Genomic DNA, 19,235 nt, shown 5'->3' with positions numbered 1-19,235 from the left:
CTCTCCCCACTTGCGAGCCCCAGAAACTGATGTCCGCAGTGGGGTAACAACATAGGCACTGTGGCAAGAAGCCACAGAGAGTCTTCTCCATGTCCTTCTTAAAGCCATCTCACTTGGTTTCCATAACTACATCTGGCTGTGGACAAATGTCATAATTCTACTCTGCAATGTGGCGGGAACGTGCTTCCTTTTGTCTGTCCAGAATCTCACAACCATCACAGCTTCGCTGACTGCCTTCCTCCCCGAGAGTTGGAGAAAAACTCCACTTTTCTCTGCATCGGGCGAAATTGTGTACAAACAGCTCTCACACCGCCAGGAACAGTTGCATACAATTCTATCACAATCCCCTCTTTTCTTTGCTGCAAAAGCCTCAAGTGTTTCAGCCGCTGCTCAGAGGGAGAAGATGTTTGTCCTTTTTCTGCACCTTTCCCAGGTCTACAAGGGTGAAATGTTTTTGTGTGCAACTTGTAGTTTCCTTGCTCTCTCTGTTTCCTTTGTTTTCTTCGCTCCCAGTCCTGCGCTCATTCCTCTGTGGCTCACACCGCTTATCCCAAATCGGTCTCCCCTTTCTCTCCGCAAACTGCTACCATTTCCCCAACTTAGTTCCCACTGTTCCACAAGATTAGCCAAATCTCTCGCACCTCTGCGCACCTCTCCAAAAAGTAAGTTTCGCAAGGTCCTATTCTGGCGAAAGGACACTGGCCTGAATTGAAAGAAAGTTTTAAAAGGATTCTAATATGAATCACACATGCTCTCAGGGATACCGTATATGCCTTGAATACCTAGCCTCAAGATATGGAAAGTCCTGCAGGTTTTTTTGTGGGAGGATAAAATAAGATTTCCCTTCAAACAGCGAAGTACGCAGCAGGTTTTCCCCCCACATTTCCACAATTAAATATATATATTTATGGGTAATTAATCCAGGTCTCCTTTCTGATGATGGCTGGATAAATTTTGATGGCACTCGGTGTAATTTTTTTTATCATTTAAAACATCATACGCTCTTTTACACCTTCTGCACTAGTTTATAAGTCACACACCAGGAAGAATTTTGCTAAGTTACCAATGCCGTCCTGTACGTGTCTGCTTAAAAATAAACCCTGTTGTGAACAATGAGATCTAGCACCGTGTTAAATGTGCATAGGACCTAGAAAGGTTTCCAATGAAAGAGGCTGGAGATTAAAGGTCCGCACCATCAATAGCGTGATGAGTTGGTGGGTGCTGAGCACCCTAAATTCCTGGGTCTAGAAGGTGTTAGAATTTTATTTAGGCTTCGGGTGTTAAAACTGTATTAAGCTGTGTACTGGACACTTCTAAATCCTCTGGAATCAGCTTGTGTTTAAAGCTAATTAAGCCAGTGTAAGACGATAGCCTTCGGTAATGTGCCATTAGCACAACAGAGGATCAAAGGAATTATGGCAAATGCGTGGGGCCAACAGCTTACAGTAGCAATGTCAGCTAGAAGCTTAGAGAGTTTAGGAGTGATGTAACACAGAGGTAAGGGATGTGGGTGACGCTGTGGGTTAAACCACAGAGCCTAGGACTTGCCGATCAGAAGGTCAGCAGTTCTAATCCCCGTGACGGGGTGAGCTCCCATTGCTCGGTCCCTGCTCCTGCCAACCTAGCAGTTTGAAAGCACGTCAAAGTGCACGTAGATCAATAGGTACCACTCCGGCAGGAAGGGAAACGGCGTTTCCGTGCACTGCTCTGGTTTGCCAGAAGCAGCTTAGTCATGCTGGCCACATGACCCGGAAGCTGTACGCCGGCTCCCTCGGCCAGTAAAGCGAGATGAGCGCCGCAACCCCAGAGTCGGTCACGACTGGACCTAATGGTCAGGGGTTCCTTTACCCTTTACCTTTAACGCAGAGGTAAAGTAACAAGCTGCAGGAAAAAGTCAGAAAGCACAAGGGCTGGTGCCTGTCTGAATCCAGGGCTGTGTCTATGGGAGAACCAAGACTCCGCTGTGCAGCCTTCCATCGTAGGCTCAGGGTGCATATGTGTGTAAATAAACCACGTATCAAAAAGACACCACAGACTCTCCTGTGCCCCATTTCCAAAAGGTAACATGGGTCCTGAGTAAGTTCACCTGGAACTCCTCACATCCCGAACTGCTCAGAGATTGGGGCGGCAGGCAACAATATGTTCTAGCTGCATGTGTGCATGTATCTATTAAGACACACATGCTAGTCAAAGTCTGAGATTTAGTGAATGCTGACAAAGGTTGTCAGCGCCTACAAAAAATGCATTTCCTATTCTTTGCAAAGAAGGAGGGCATACTGTGAAGCGAGGGTTTCAAACACCAGAAAGATAAAGCCCCAGAGGCTATGGGATCTCTTTTCTCAGAAAAAGCTGGGCACAGCTTTCTCTCGGGAAAGTTTCAGGTGAGAGGTAAGGCCATCATTTTTTTTCAGAGAGCCGAAAGTGATTGTCTTTTTTAAATTATTATTCATTGGGTTTCTAGTTTGCTTCCTGGCCATTCACCCAAAGGTGCTTGCAAAACATCTCCCGCGATATAAAATAAGCCATCATTAAAACCAGAAATTTGCAGAGCATTTTCCTAGCGGTATAAAGGTTTTCTCAAAACAAAAGCCTTCTTCAAAATGGATTGTTTGGGGCTAACCTTCCGGAGGTGCCCAAATGTGTTAACTTTTGCTGGGCGAGGAAGTTCTAAATGTAGGGGTGCAACCAAGCAGTACTGCCCCGGAATATATGCAGAGACATCATTGCCCCAAACATACAGAGCTCCAGCTGCCTGCAAACATAAACACATTTAATTTGCCTGTAAATTCTGGAGCAAACTGGTATTTAAAATACAGTCCCCTACAATAACTGCCTCTCAGAGGTAACATCAGGATGAGCATGCTAAGACTATGGACAACAATTCTTCTCCCCTAAGATCTTCAAATATGCCCTTTATATATATAAAAAATCCCATTGCCTCTTTTCAGACATAGGTCTAGGATGTCCTGCTTAGGGAGACGAGATCGAATGAAGCAAACCCAGAAGCAGTGATTTCTATCCCTGCGACCGTACGGGTAAGAAGGATTCTGGAGCAGAGCTTGAGTTTAACACCAGGGAGAAGATGCTTCTTTGCAAAACAGTACCCAGGTGTGTTTCCCCCCACTTCCACCTTTAACAGTATAGTGCTACAGGGGTACATTGCAGTATCTATATTTGATGAGTGGTAATGACATTCTCACTGCTTAGCAGGTTGATACCAGGGGATAACCTACTGGTGGCTTTGCGATACGGGCTAGATTCCTATCGTGTGCTGTTAAGCACTTGGTGAATTTTTCAGCTGTATAAGAATTCTTACAACACTCTTGCTTCCTTCTCCAGCTTTCAGATCCGGTGCAGATGCGTGGCAGAAATCCCACCAACCTGGGAAGGCAGATGAGCGACATATCCACTGCCTGAGGTCTTTTTTGAACAAGAGACAGCACGGATCGAACCCGTTTGCAGCGCGTGTTCTCTACCGCAGAACTACGGCCTGCCTGCAACCGTTCAAGGTTGATTTGCTCTTGCAACATGATCCTATTTCGCATGTTCCGTTGGATCCAGCGGGACTTATTTTCTGTACAATTCCTACCCTATATGTGGTTACTCGGGGCTAAGTCCCATGGTGTTCTGGGAGATTTACTCCCCAGGAAATGACTTTCAGGCTGCAGGCTAAGTACCAGGTCTCTCCCATCTGCAAAACGAACCAGCCTTGCAGGGTGGTTGTGAAGACCGGCCATAATGTGCTTTTAAAAAAATGTAAAATTATCGAGAAGATCAAAACCCTTTGGCTGTCAGACACGGGAACAGCAAAATACACATTTAACACATATTCGTGATGGACTTTTGTTCTGGACAGCAAACAGACCCTTAAAGTCTTTTGAAATGTACCATGAATGGCAAGGCCAGGCAAATCCCGCAAGCATTTCTCCATCTTTCCCAAAGTTTAGTGAACTTTAAAGGGGCAGCTGGTGGTTCTCAGCAGAAGGCAAGGATGGAGCCCAGAAAGTCAAGTTTCTACCCCCAGATTCAGCTACCACTACCATTGCAACTTTTAAAACTGAAAAGCGAAAGAAGCCTCGTTTTCCGTCTCTTTGAAAGTTGCTGCTGTCAATTGCTTCTAGGATAGGAAACACGAAACATTTACAGCTGGTGTCTCCTGTCGGAACAGCTTCAGCTATGCACAGACTTTCAAGTGACGCCGGACAGAAGGAAAGAGTTGCAAAAATGCAGGTATAAGGAACCAAAGGTCTCCTGTTTGATAGCAGCTTACAAAGGTTGTTTTATTATTATTATTTTTAAAAGGAAGGTGCTGGGCATCTGTATATGGAAGCTGTTTGGGAGGAAAGAAGGGTTCTGTTATTTCACAGTGGAAACCACCGACGCCAAGCAATTGAGACACGCTTGTAAATAGCAACCAACAAAAATATGCATTTAGCAGAGTTTGGGTTTTTTCCCGTTGTTTAAAGGCAGCACAAAGTTGTTGTTTTTTTTACACAGCTCACGTCGTTAGTCAGAAAGGAAATTGCTCCTGTCGTTGGAAACAATTGCTCAAAAAGGGAGCCTGCCAAAAGAGGAAGAAAACATAGAAAGAAACCTTAAACCTGTGTGACTTACCAGCCCGAAGACGGAACTAAGCACCGTGCAGCATATGACCAGACCCAAGCTGTGGTACATCAGATAGGATCCCATAGCCAAACGGAGACTCTTTGCAACATCCAAGAAGTCTCAGGCAGGCTGGACTGTCCTGTAATCCTGTCGCCGTGTTCCTTGAATTACTGGCAGACCCCAGTTTGTTGATGGGGGTTTCGGGGTTCAGGGGGGAAAGGTGGGGCGAGGTGGCAGAGTTAGCCCCAAAGGCAGGAGGCGAGGAAGAACAGCTCTTTGCCTCGCTTTCTCATGACTGAAGAGTTTCAAAGGGGTCGGAAGAGGCAAAGCGAGGAGCAGTGCATGGAATGGGGGTGCTGAGCTCCCCAAGACGACACAGCCTCAGTCCCTGGTGGCAGGGCCTTCTGCCTGAACACATCTGTCCCCTGGCTGACAAATCACATCCATATGTCAAAACTGCTATTCCGTTTCCCTTTTCTTTTTCTCTCTCTCAAGAGGCAGTGGGAAGTTCAAACCATTTCTTTGTCAAACACAAACACACTCTCTCAGAAGGGGCGGGGGGGAGGGGGTGGAGGGGAGGGGTTGGGGGAGTTGTAAAGTGGGGTGGGGGGAAGGAGGAGGGAAAGAGCTTGAAACCACTAGGTTTATTTTTAGCAGCAGTGATTTTGTCGAGCAGGTCTCTAAAGTCTGTTAAATAGGGGGGGGGGTGATCTCTTCTGGAGTTTTTGCAGAAAGCAAGCACAAAAAGTAAGCTCGGTTTCCGTAAGGGAGCCTGAAATCTTTTGCTTTTCCCGCTCCCAGTTCAGAATTACGTGCTGTTTCCAAAAGCAAACAAGCCCGGGTCGCTTTGTGGAGGAACAGCTCCGATGCGCCTCGCCTGGCTCCCGAGTCTCTTAATCATAAATACCTTCGTGCCTTCTCCTTCTCCATCTCCTCTCTTTACTTTGCAGAGCTTCCAAAATTAAAAAAGGGGGGGGGACCCCCGCCGCCGATTGAATGAAGCGTGGAAACGTGGAGCAGGCTGAAGGGTTTCCTTTTAAAAGGCGCCTGGCGGTCTTGCAGCTTTTTTCCCCTTTCCTTTTTCTGGCGGGGGGGGCAGTAGAAAAGAAGGGGGGCAGAAATCCCTTCAGATCTTCTCTCTGCCCCGCGATCCACAAACCTGCAAGAACTCCGAACCGGTTCCTCCGGCGTCGCTCAGCAGCGCAATCGGCGACGAGGCGGAAAAAGCCTGTTAACGTGGAGAGAGAAAAAGTGGTGGCTCTCGCGTTCCTGCTCGCTCCTCGCCTCGCCTGCCGCTGCTGCTGCTGCTGTTGGCTGCTGGATCGACTTGCAGCCTTCTTTTTCGAAATGAACACGCTGACAGTCTGTTTACTTCCACATCCACAGAGAAGGGGAGGTGCGCATTTCTCCTTTTTCTGCGGAAAGAAGAGAGCCCGTTTCCATTAGGCGGCGGCGAGCAAAAGCGCACGGCGTCCGCGCCAGCCAGGGCGCATCTTTGCCCAAGGAAAAGCTCCGGAGGTCGCGAGAAACTCTTCAGAGGCCGCCGTGCGCTCCTTTTTTTTCCTGCGGAGAAAGATCCCAGGCATTCAATTCAAGTCTCTCCCTCTCTCTGTCTCTCTCCACGCCCCTTCTGCTCCCCTCTGTTGGAACTGACCAGCTTCGTCCGCTCCCTGGAGCAACAGCGCTTGTCAAATTCTACCCAGCGGGATGCGTAAAATCCGCCAGACCCAAATCGATTTCTCCAACGCAGGCCGAGGGAAGCCCCGGAGTTGGGGAGGGGAAGGGACGGCAGGGGAGGGGACGGTCCCGATCCCGTGCAGGTTTACGCGGGAGTAAGCCCCGCGCTCATGTAAGCGTGCGTAGAGATTGCAGTCCTGCCAAGGAGTGCGTTGCAGTCTTTTTCCGGCAGCCCAACATTACAAGAAAAATTGCTAGTGTGGCTTCAGAAACTGAACCCGAGGGAAGTTATTCGCCGCCGCGCACGGTGCATGGACTTTTTGTGGGACGCAGTGCGCTTAAAACGGCCCGAGGCTGTGCGCTTTCACTCGGGAGTAAGTCTCGCCGGATCCGACGGGGTTTACTACGAGGTAAGCGTGCACAGGGTGTGTGCAGTTGGACATCTGTATTCCTACCTATGCATGCTTACTCGGGACTGCGGGGGGACGGGCTTCCTCGCAAGTAATTGCATCAGTGGAACCGGAGCGTTATAGCCCGGGTCTCATAGTGTGTTTGCTCAGACGTAAGCGCCACTAAGTTCAGCAGGGGCTGGTTTCCAGCTTAACTGCAGTGCATTCGAGCTGGCAACTTTAAGCGCATTTACTCGGAAGGAAGCCCCAGCGTTTGCAGTGGGACTTACTCCCAGAAAGTGAATGCATGGGATTTTGGCAATGATGCTTTGAAAACTCTCTTTTTTGGGTGGGGGGTGGGGGGACTTAGCATTTTTGAGAATGGGCGAGACACGATTGAGCACCAGATGAGCTCTGCAGGAATCTCCACGGCTGGTATCTTCCTCAGAGTAGACCCATTGACATCAACGGCCACTGAACGTTGACATCAACGGCTCACTGAATAGGCCCCTTCATTTTCAATGGGTCTACTCTAAGGTTTTTTTTTTTTTTTAAAGCAGAGTTGGACGCCACCCTAAGTCCATCTTGAAAAAGCAAAATTATTATTGAGAGTTTAAATAGCTCCAGATCGGCTTGAATGGGGCGCCTTCAGCAGACTTTATGAAAAGGGTCTCTCTCCATCCCAGGCTCTCAGAGGGAAGACTTCCTGTAAAAGAGGGAGAGAGGACGGCTGCTAACACAACCTCCTTCTCTGAGGCTCTCAAGGAAGAGGTGTGTGTGCGTAACCAGGAGCCAGCTATAAAAGCCCCCAGCCGGTGGAGATGGCCCCCATTGGCGGCTTGCGCCCACCACGTGACCCTCAGGCAGGCAACCGCAAGGCTGGAATGGCCACACCCCTCACCCACCCCCTCCCTTCCTCCTCCTCCTCCTCCTCCTCTAGGTGGGAGGGGAAGCGGTTGCTGCTGCTGGAAGTTGCAGCTTTTGCCCGTCGCTCCAGAATCTCAGCAAACTGAAATCCTTGGATTGGGGTGGGGAGAAATATATTAAATTCCTGCATTGCAGGCGGTTGGACTGGACCAGGGCCGGATTTAAGTATAAGCTAAACAAGGGACAGTGGTACCTCGGGTTACATACGCTTCAGGTTACAGACTCCGTTAACCCAGAAATAGTACCTCGGGTTAAGAACTTTGCTTCAGGATGAGAACAGAAATCATGCTCTGGCGGCGCGGCAGCAGCAAGAGGCCCCATTAGCTAAAGTGGTCTTCAGGTTAAGAACAGTTTCAGGTTAAGTACGGACCTCCGGAACGAATTAAGTACTTAACCCGAGGTACCACTGTACATTATTAATTTCCCCCATTCCTTCTTAAAATTCTTCTCTTCGTGCTTTCTGGTCAGTTTTGCCATTTCGGCATAATCCATCATCTTCATAATCCATTCCTCTCTGGCTGAAATTTTGTCTTCTTTCCATTTCTGGGCCAGTAGTGTCCTCGCTGCTGTCATCACATACATGAAAAGTCATTTCTGTTCCCTTGGAATCTCTGTAACCAAAAAGCCTTTGGTTTTTTCACAAATGTTATTTTAAACATTTTTTTTCCAACTCATTGCATATCATTTCCCAGAATGCTTTAGTTATCTTGCACGTCCACCACATGTGGTAAAGGTAAAGGGACCCCTGACCATTAGGTCCAGTTGTGGCCGACTGTGGAGTTGTGGCGCTCATCTCGCTTTATTGGCCGAGGGAGCCGGTGTACAGCTTCCGGGTCATGTAGCCACCATGACTAAGCCGCTTCTGGTGAACCAGAGCAGCGCACGGAAACACCGTTTACCTTCCCACCGGAGTGGTACCTATTTATCTACTTGCACTTTGACGTGCTTTTGAACTGCTAGGTTGGCAGGAGCAGGGACCGAGCAACGGGAGCTCACCCCATCACGGGGATTCAAACCATCAACCTTCTGATTGGCAAATCCTAGGCTCTGTGGTTTAACTCACAGCGCCACCTGCGTCCACCACATATGGTAGAAGCCAATAATTACAGTGGTGCCTCGCAAGACGAAATTAATTCGTTCCGTAAGTCTCTTCGTCTTGCGTTTTTTTCGTCTTGCGATGCACGGTTTCCCATAGGAATGCATTGAAAATCAATTAATGCGTTCCTAGGGAAACCGCCTTCTGAAGGCTGGGGGGGGGGGACAAGGGCTTTTCTTCCCACCCCCAGCATTTTAAAAAACCCTGGGACAGCGGAGGACTTCTCCGCTGTGCGGGGCTATCTTAAAATGCTGGCGGGCGGCATTTTAAAATCGCCCCGGGACAGCGGAGGACTTCTCCGCTGTCCGGGGCGATTTAAAAGCCCCTGGGAAGGCAGGCAGGGGGGGACAAAGACTTTCGCCCCCTGCCCGCCTTCAGAAGGTGTCCCCGCCCCCCTCCCCGCTTCGGAACAGCGTTCCGAAGTGGGGCGGCTGGGGCAGGTGTTCCCGCCCCCCCTTCGGAACAGCGTTTTAAAATGCTGGGGGTCGGCAGCGCTTCGCTCCCGACCCCCAGCATTTTAAAACCTTCCCGGGACACGGGGAGATTTTAAAATGCTGGGGGTCGGCAGCGACCCCCAGCATTTTAAAATCTCCCCGGGACAGAGACTTCTCTGCTGTCCCTTGGAGATTTTAAAATGCTGGGGGTCGGCAGCGAACGCTTCGCTCCCGCCCGCCAGCATTTTAAGATCGCCCGGGGCAGGCGGGGGGGAAGGCAGGCGGGGGGGAGCAAAGACTTTTGCCCCCCGCCGGCCTTCAGAAGAGGTCCTCTTCTGAAGGCCGGCTGTGGGCGAAAGTCTTTGCTCCCGACCGCCAGCATTTCCCTATGGGCTTTCGTCTTGCGATGCAAGCCCATAGGGAAATTCGTCTTGCGAAGCGCCTCCAAAACAGAAAACCCTTTCGTCTTGCGGGTTTTCTGTCTTGCGAGGCATTCGTCTTGCGGGGTACCACTGTATCCCTAACCACATGGAACCTTGCTCCAGAACACAATAAAAATGGATTAGAATGAGACTCCTAATCTCAGGGGGTTGGACTAGACGACCCTTGTCCAAATTCTATGATTCGATTATTGTTTCTCAGCTCTGCAATGGCCGGAAGCTTGTACATGAATTATAGGCACACAGAACTCTACATTTAATAAACATCGGGATGGGTGTGCAAGGTCACTGAGTCCGTAGCGGCTGGTGAGCTCAGACGTCTTGCTTTAATTTGTTCAAGCTGCCTTGTGGGAAGAAAGGCAGAGTATAAAATTAATAAATATAAAACAACCTGGAGATTTGTTTGTGTTGCAAAACAGGTTGGAAATTTTGGGGGGCTGCATGGAAACCGCCAAAGAAGCTGGTCCATCTAGCCTCGCCATCCTTTGGAACATTTGAAGAGTTCTGATAGACATCACACTTTGGATGAGAATGGGGATATATGAAAATAATGTGGTATTGGTAAAAAGATTAATAAGAGTATGTAAATATGGATTGATAATGGTGGAAAATATATATTTATAATAGGTTAAGATGTTGAGTAAGGACAAATGACAGAGGGTAAGAACTTGCTGTGCTAAATATCTGAACTGGAATACAAAAAGGGAGGTGTGAGGAGGTCAGGAAACTAGTAAATGAAGTATAAGATATGAAAATATGGACTTTTTTCTTTCCTCTTGTTTTTCTTCTTTTTGACTGTTTTTTATTAAGTATCTTTCATGTGTTTTGTTTTTGTATATTTGTAGGTCTTTTTTCCCTTTTTTCTTTTTACTAGGGTAATTTTTGGTTTTTATATTCTATGTTTAAATTTTGAAACTTTTTATTGTTTGTAAAACTTTAATAAATATTATTATTATTTTTTAAAAAAAGGAAACCGCCAAAGAAGCTGGTCCATCTAGCCTCGCCATCCTTTGGAACATTTGAAGAGTTCTGATAGACATCGCACTTTGGATGAGAATGGGGATATATGTATATTTGAGGCATAAAAGGCACTCTGGTCAGTGACAAAAATAAATCGATTCATTCATTCAAGGCATAAAAACTCTCAACCAGAATGCAAAGGAAAATGGGATCTATATCTATATGTGTGTGGGGTTTTCCTCCCCCTTTCCTTTAAAGCTAGCTTGCTTTGAAATCGATAGCAGGGTATTTATAAACCAACATATTTTTTTGCAGAGTCCTGAATTCATCGGACGGAGGGGGTGTTGGTTTGGCCCGAACGACCACAAACGTGTCTATTTCAGGATGGGTCAACCTAAATAAATATGTACTTAAGAACCCAGTGCTCCTTCAGATAAGAGACCTGGGATATAGATCTGTGTCCCAGCCTTCCAAACCACTTGCTCTCGAGTAGGCCCATTGATGTCAAGGCTTCAGGCACAGAACTAGCCGTCCTCCACCAAGTGGGACAGCAGATTAGGTTTTGCTATCAGTGTGTGTGTGTGTGTGTGTGTAACAGTGGTGCACAACAACAGGCCAGACAGCATCATGGACATATGAACATCAAGAAGAGCGTTGCAGGATCAGGCTGAAGAATCCCGTGTCCTGTTTTCCACAGACGCCAACCGGATGGTTAAATGGTTCAGAATGGGGCTCCCCAGGTCCTTTTAGGGGTGAGGGCCTTTTCTGTGGTGGCTCCTGATTTGTGCAATGCTCTCTGCAGAGAGACTTGCCTGGTCCCATCATGTCAGGGAACTGCCATCGGAGCTAGAGGCGGAGGGAAGGCTCCAGAGGGATGCAGGAGAGGGTCCCAGTAGGGAAAGGGGAAGCCCATTTGCTGGGGAAGGAAATCAGCGTAACACCAGTGGAGAAGGGGGGCAGATGGGGGAATCGGAGAGGAGGCTCCAAGACTCCTTGCCGGAGACCAGCGGAGAGAGTACGGTTCCTCCGCTGCTCACACCCTCCCTGCGCAGAAGACTTCCGCGCAGGGAGACTAGGCGGAGACTAGGCGTCAAAGAATTTTTGTGCTGGAAGAAGTTCAAGAAACGCCCACTGACGGATTCTGCCAGCAACTGAGACAGTCACGATGCTGGAGGCTGTTCAGTCAGAAAGGGTTCAACCAGGTAACCTTGCCAGGAGTGGCGGCAACTTACGCACAAGCAACCCCTAAACCCATTACACATCATTACATGTCTTTAGGCACTAGGCAAAATCCTTCTTTACCCAGGCCTTGAGCCATTAAACGATCTATGTGGGGGGAGGGACTCGTTATTTATTGTTATTTTATTATTATGCTGTGTGTTACTATGCTGCATAAATTACGTTCTTCATGTTGTACACCACTCTGCAGCGGTGTAGCGTGAGTTCTCAGCACCCGGGGCAACACAAGTAATTTGCGCCCCCTAACCCGGGGCAAGGCAAGTAATTTGCGCCCCCCCAACCCGCGAGTTGCCGCTGGCGCTGCCGCCCAAACGACGCCGCTTGCCCGGAGGAGGAGGGGGGCAGAGAGGCGAGGAAAATGCAACTGCCCAGCAGCTGCAGCAGCACCGGCGGAGGTGGGGCTGTGAAGAGGGGCTGCCTGGCGCGTCCTCCACGGCGAGCGCTGAGAGCCGCTGCCTGCCGGGCGCCTTCAGCCCGGACGCGCGCACAGCTCGGCGGTTCCGCGAGACATGGGGCTCCGCTATAGCCTGCGCCCGAGGCTCTTCGGCGACTCCGGAGGCAGCGAGCGCCCCCCCAGATGTTGCGCCCGGTGCGGCCGGCACCCCTGGCACCCCCCATGCTACGCCACTGCCACTCTGGGATCCTTGGATAAAGGATGGTATATAAACCAAATAAATAAGAATGAATATATGCGAATGTTGCCAAATAAACTCACATTTAGTGGGAATGGGCCAACCATGAAATTATTTGGGCATATACCGTATTTTTTGCTCTATAAGACTCACTTTTTCCCTCCTAAAAAGTAAGGGGAAATGTGTGTGCGTCTTATGGAGCGAATGCAGGCTGCGCAGTTATCCCAGAAGCCAGAACAGCAAGAAGGGGTTGCTGCTTTCACTGCGCAGCGATCCCTCTTGCTGTTCTGGCTTCTGAGATTCAGAATATTTTTTTTCTTGTTTTCCTCCTCCAAAAACTAGGTTTGTCTTGTGGTCTGGTGTGTCTTATAGAGCGAAAAATACAGTACATCACAAATGGCCTCCAAGCTGAAGCAAAGTCAAAGAGGTCTGCATCCCCCTGTTTACATAGTTGGGAGGGACCCTGAGGGTCATCCAGACCAACCCCCGCTTCGTTCATCTCGGCGCCAAAGCCTAGTAGCCCCATATATACACATTGATTTCTAGACCCTCCGACTATACACCTTGCAGAATTGGGGGGCACAGCAGGCACGAGAGAGCTATTTTAAAAGGGGAAAGAAGTAAAAAAAAAAAAAATAGAACTGTATCCCTGTATCCTGCTGAAAGCAATCAGTCCTTTATGGTAAAGAGCGTTTTGAAAATTTTTATTTTTCCAGTAGCAAACGAGCTGCGCGCACTCTCACTGGGGCCTTTGCTGCATCTGGGACGTGTTTACTCGTATATTTTTAGACAGTTAATGGCAAGGAACCTGAAGCGGCAGAAGGCCCCAAGGAGGGAGGCGTCGGGTGGAGGCCGAGGGAAGGGCGGGAAACAGGCAGAGATGCTCTGCGGTGGACCTGTGGCTCTGGGAATAGTTTTCTGCTGCACTGTCTCGCTTCTCGGAGACAAGAGACCTCCAGGATGATGGGGCCTCACATATGTTGAGCTTCTGCCTCCGTCTTCCACTTCCAAGTTGGAGGAAAAGGCTCTAAAATGCAAACCACGGGGAGGAAAGCTTTCCGAGGCGGCCGGCAGATTTGATTTTGATGACATGTTTCGGGCATTGTCTGGGACTTTGGACCTTGGCAAGAGGGGCGGCTGCAACCTGTTAGAGATCAGGAATGTGAATGTGCCGTTTTACATCTCCCCAAATCAGTCAGCTGATGAAGCCCTGGAGCAGAGGCTGCTGACGTGTGTTAGGGATTTTGGGAGACTTCTTCTTTGGCGATCACTCATAGCCGAGTAAGGGGACGCGGGTGGCGCTGTGGGTTAAACCACAGAGCCTAGGACTTGCCAATCAGAAGGTCGGCGGTTCGAATCCCTGTGACGGGGTGAGCTCCCGTTGCTCTGTCCCAGCTCCTGCCAACCTAGCAGTTCAAAAGCACGCCAGTGCAAGTAGATAAATAGGTACCGCTCCGGCGGGAAGGTAAACGGCATTTCTGTCCTCTCTGGTTTCTGCCACAGTGTCCCGTTGCACCAGAAGCGGTTTAGTTCTGCTGGCCACATGACCCAGAAAGCTGTCTGTGGACAAACACTGCCCCCTCAGCCTAAAAGCGAGATGAGCGCCACAACCCCGCATTTGACTGGACTTAACTGTGCAGGGGTCCTTTACCTTTTTACCTTACAGTACATTTTTTTTAGATTTGCCCTGAGAGCCTCTTTAAACCTCTTTTGTTGCCCACCAGCATTAACTTTCCAGTCTTGAATTGCGAGTAGAGTACTGTAGTTGGTTTGGTTTTAACAGTGAGTCCGTAAGTGACTGTGGAGGCCAATTCTGGATCCACACGTCCTTCCACAGTGGGGACATTGGTTTCCAGGCGGGAGTTGATCACGGTGTGGATTTGCCAAGCGTGCCTTCCTCTTAGCACGTTTCTCCCTTGCGTCCTGAGTTCGAGTGTCTTCAAAGCCCATGGCACCTTTGGGAAAGGCTGTTCTCCAACTGGAAAGCTCACAGGCCAGTGTTTCCCAGTTGTCGGTGTTTATACTACATTTTAAAAAAGATTTGCTTTGAGAGAGTCATTAAACCTCTTTTCTTGCCCACCAGCATTACGCTTTCCATTTTAAAGTTTGGAATAGAGTAATTGCTTTGGAAGATGATCATCAGGCATCCGCACAACATGACCAGTCCAACGAAGTTGATGTTGAAGAATCATTGCTTCCACACTGGTGATCTTTGCTTCTTCCAGTACACTGGTATTAGTTTGCCTGTCTTCCCAAGTGATACAGGGAAACTGATTTCAATGGGAAGGGCCATAGTTCAGTGATAGTACACCTGCTTGGCGTGTAGAAGGTCCCAGGTTCAGCCTCAATGGCAATTCCAGGGTTGGATTAACTACAACAACAATTTCCCCCCTTTCTCTGTAACGCACACAATCTTTTTGTTGTTGTTGTTTTTCTGTTTTGTTCCCTACATGGGTACTATTTCTTGTTTCTGTGTCTTATTTGACTCCGCACAATTGTAATTTTGTACTTTTTAATTTTTCAATCAAGAATGTAAAACAAAAATGGTAGGGTAAACAGTCAGTTTAGAGCAGTGGTTCCCAACCTTTTTTTTTGGCTGTGCCCCACCTAAGCGCCTCTAAAATCCTGATGCACCTTCCTTGCGACATACAATTCTTATGACTGTATTTTTCGCTCTATAAGACGCACCAGACCATAAGATGCACCTAGTTTTTGGAGGAGGAAAACAAGAAAAAAAATATTCTGAATCTCAGAAGCCAGAACAGCAAGAGGGATCGCTGCGCAGTGAAAGCAGCGATCCCTCTTGCTGTTCTGGCTTCTGGGATAGCTGCGCAGCCTGCATTCGCTCCATAAGACGCACACACATTTCCCCCTACTTTTTAGGAGGGAAAAAATGAGTCTTATAGAGCGAAAAATACGGTATTCAAAAAGTGAACTCCTATTCACGTGGAGGAAGCTTAAAAGGCCATTAACTGTCAAGAACTCATTCTCGAATTGCCCGCCTTAAAAATCAAACATTTGGTCAGTTTGGGAGTCAAAATGGTTTCAGGGCTGTCTTCCTGTGCTGCTCCAGACATGTGGTCCACATATCTATGTATGTGCTTGGTTGGTACATTTATTATATATATAAGACCTTTTTTCCCCCCCAGCACCTTCCTTTCTAGGCCAAAAAGCTCCGAGTTCTACGACCCTTCCATCGTTTCAGCTTCTCCGAACCGTACGCCTCCTATACATTACAACCCCTTGTAAAGTAAAAGAAATCAATGATTAGAGCACCAGCGGCCGTTGGCAGGGGTAAATATTAATTGTGCGTTGCCCACTTCAAAGAAGCGCTTAGTCAGTTTCCGGGGTACCATATCGTGGATGGGCTTTCATGCTACCTGAGTTGGAACTAACAGACTCGATTGCAGCCGCTGAGCCAATTTCCACTTCTCCAACAGTGCTTTTCTTTTCTTAAGAATTGGGTGGGGTTTGTGTGTCATTTTGTCTTATCTCCCTCTGCAGGAAAGCCTCCTGCTGCGTCTGAAGCAGAACGGCAAGCGAAATCATTACACCTTTCAATTGCAGGTGCAGGTATCGTCGCCAGCCAGCTTCGCAAAGCCTTATCTCTGTCTCCTCTGCCTTCTTTCCATTGGGTTGGCAGAGGCCAAGAGAGGTGCGCACAACCTGGCTTCAGGTGTTATCAGCTGGCCACCAATAAGATTCCAGGGAGCGGGGAAGGGGGTTCACAGTTCAGTTGCGATAAGACCTTTCGAAAGCGCGTCTCAAGTCACGCTGGCTGGAAAGGAAGCTGAAGCAAAAGCTTATCCAGCCCTGTTTTAGTGGCTGCATTGGACAGGAGCCAAATCACACTGCCAGGTGAGTCACATGATATGCCCAGCACTGGTTTTATCATGTGCTGACCTTTAAAGGAGCGTCTCCACCCCCAACGTTCAGCCCAGACACTGAGGTCCAGTGCTGAGGGCCTTCTGGCGGTTCCCTCCCTGCGAGAGGTGAGGTTACAGGGAACCAGGCAGAGGGCCTTCTCGGTGGTGGCGTCTGCCCTGTGGAACGCCCTCCCAGCAGATGTCAAAGAAATAAATAGCTACAGTGGTACCTTGGGTTACAGATGCTTCAGGTTACAGACTCCGCTAACCCAGAAATAGTACCTCGGGTTAAGAACTTTGCTTCAGGATGAAAACAGAAATCGTGCGGCGGCGACAGCGGGAGGCCCCATTAGCTAAAGTGGTACCTCAGGTTAAGAACAGGTTCAGGTTAAGAATGAATTAAGTTCTTAACCCGACGTACCACTGTATTTAGAAGCCATCTGAAGGCAGCCCTGTTTAGGGAAGTTTTTAATGACTGATGTTTTAATGTGTTTTTATTCTTCTGTTGGAAGCTGCCCAGAGTGGCTGGGGAAACTCAGCCAGATGGATGAGGTAGAAATAAATTATTATTATTATTATTATTATTATTATTATTATTATTATTATGCCTTAAAAACAGCCTTGACCCTTTAGCATCTCCACCTCCATCATCCAGCCCGGACACTGAGAAACTTCTGGCGGTTCCCTCATTGCGAGAAGTGAGGTTACAGGAAACCAGGCAGAGGGCCTTCTCGGTGGTGGCACCTGCCCTGTGGAACGCCCTCCCACCAGATGTCAAGGAGATAAAACAACTATCTGACTTTTAGAAGACCTCTGAAGGCAGCCCGGTTTAGGGAAGTTTTTAATGTTTAATGCTGTATCAAGTTTTCAATATTTGGTTGGAAGCCGCCCAGAGTGGCTGGGGAAACCCAGCTAGATGGGCGGGGTATAAATAATAAATTATTATTATTATTCTCCTCCTCCTCCTCCTCCTCCTCCTTCTTCTTTTTATAATATTTTATTAGGTTTTATCAATAAAAAAGTTTAGAAAAATACAAAAACGAAAGAGATACAAAATTACAAAATACAAAAATACAGACATTAAACACAAGGAAAGAAAAAGAAAAAACACATGTAAAAGAAAACAAAAATTCCCTCTTTCTTAATTTCTCATCTTTAGTTAACTTATTTTCCTGACTTCCTCACGCCTCCCATTTTTGTATCCCTTTTAAAAATTGGTTCAGCAAATTCATGTCCTATTAGTTTATCTATTATCAATCCCATCTTACATTTTACCTTGTTGCTAGAACCCCTTCAATTCATTTCAATGTCATCAGCATTCAAAAATTTTACAATATTTCTGCAAATAAGTTTTAAATTTCCTCCAATCTTCTTCCACCAACTCTTCTCCCTGGTCTCGGATTCTGCCAGTCTCCTCCTCCTCCTCCTCCTCCTCCTCCTCCTCCTCCTCCTCCTCCTCCTCCTTCTTCTTGTGTCACTCACTCATCCCACTAACCCCTACCTTTATGCCTTACCCAGCCCCCGGTATCCTCACAGATCCTTCAGGATGGTGATTTGGAGCATTACAAATAGTCCTCCAGAAGCTGCGTGACGACAGCCTTCCGTTTTTCTGTATATAGAAAGAAAGCTTTTTCTCATTATGTGGCTATGGAATCATGAGACTTAACTGCCTAGCGTAGCTCAATGCAGATGGGAACTTAAAAGATAAGCAGAAGTAAAGCAAGGCACAAGTTGGGCAAGAGTTTTAAATAGAACACGAGGGTCAGGACGCGGTGAGCAGATCTGCTGATCGGGCTGGAAACCAAGGCAAGGTAGTGGGTGAAAAGTTATCACAAACAAAGATTTGGGCAGCCGATCAGAAAGTGATTAATAATAATAATAATAATAATAATAATAATAATAATAATAATTTATTTGTACCCTGCCCATCTGGCTGGGTTTCCCCAGCCATTCTGGGCAGCTTCCACAAATACAGTGGTGCCTCGCAAGATGAAATTAATCCGTTCCGCGAGTCTCTTCGTCTTGCGGTTTTTTCGTCTTGCGAAGCACGGCTATTAGCAGCTTAGCGGCTTAGCGTCTATTAGCGGCTTAGCGGCTTTAAGAAAAAGGAAACAAACTCGCAAGAACTCGCAAGATGTTTCGTCTTGCGAAGCAAGCCCATAGGGAAATTCGTCTTGCGGAGCGACTCAAAAAACGGAAAACTCTTTCGTCTTGCGCGTTTTTCGTCTTGCGAGGCATTCGTCTTGCGAGGTACCACTGTACCAAAAATACACTAATATGTCATACATTAAAAACTTCCCTGAACAGGGCTGCCTTAAGATGTATTCTGAATGTCAGGTAGTTGTTGTTCTCTTTGACATCTGGTGGGAGGGTGTTCCACAGGGCGGGTGCCACTACCGAGAAGGCCCTCTGCCTGATTCCCTGTAGCTTTGCTTCTCGCAATGAGGGAACCGCCAGAAGGCCCTTGGAGCTGGACCTCAGTGTCCGGGCAGAACGATGGGGGTGGAGACGCTCCTTCAGGTGTACAGGCCCGAGGCCGTTTAGGGCTTTAAAGGTCAACACCAACACTTGAATTGTGCTCAGAAATGTACTGGGAGCCAATGTAGGTCTTTCAAGACCGGTGTTATGTGGTCTCGGCAGCCGCTCCCAGTCACCAGTCTATCTGCTGCATTCTGGATTAGTTGTAGTTTCCGGGTCACCTTCAAAGGTAGCCCCATGTAGAGCGCATTGCAGTAGTCTAAGCGGGAGATAACTAGAGCATGCACCACTCTGGCCAGACAGTCCGTGGGCAGGTAGGGTCTCAGCCTGCGTACCAGGTGGAGCTGGTAGACAGCTGCCCTGGACACAGAACTGACCTGTGCCTCCATGGACAGCTGTGAGTCCAGAATGACTCCCAGGCTGCGCACCTGGTCCTTCAGGGGCACAGTTACCCCATTCAGGACTGGGGAATCCTCCACACCCGCCCGCCCC

The 19,235-nt window shown here is 48.2% G+C and overlaps 1 protein-coding gene and 1 long non-coding RNA gene across 2 annotated transcripts in view; both read right to left on the bottom strand.

Annotated features, from left to right (window-relative positions):
* Positions 1-6,364, bottom strand: part of PTH1R (parathyroid hormone 1 receptor) — a 148,661-nt gene extending 142,297 nt beyond the window's left edge. The window contains exon 1 of the mRNA XM_082192458.1: positions 4,615-6,364. Coding sequence (XP_082048584.1) covers positions 4,615-4,689 — 75 coding nt within the window. The 5' untranslated portion in view covers positions 4,690-6,364. The remainder of the gene's footprint in view (positions 1-4,614) is intronic.
* Positions 1-19,235, bottom strand: part of LOC309515087 — a 211,293-nt gene that overhangs the window by 148,105 nt on the left and 43,953 nt on the right. The gene's annotated exons all lie outside the window — the stretch shown is intronic.

The sequence above is a fragment of the Podarcis vaucheri genome (assembly GCF_965113315.1).
Source record: "Podarcis vaucheri genome assembly, chromosome: 12".
NCBI lineage: Eukaryota > Metazoa > Chordata > Lepidosauria > Squamata > Lacertidae > Podarcis > Podarcis vaucheri.
The sequence above is the reverse complement of the archived record's forward strand: the minus strand, read 5'-3'. Positions and strand labels throughout refer to the sequence as shown.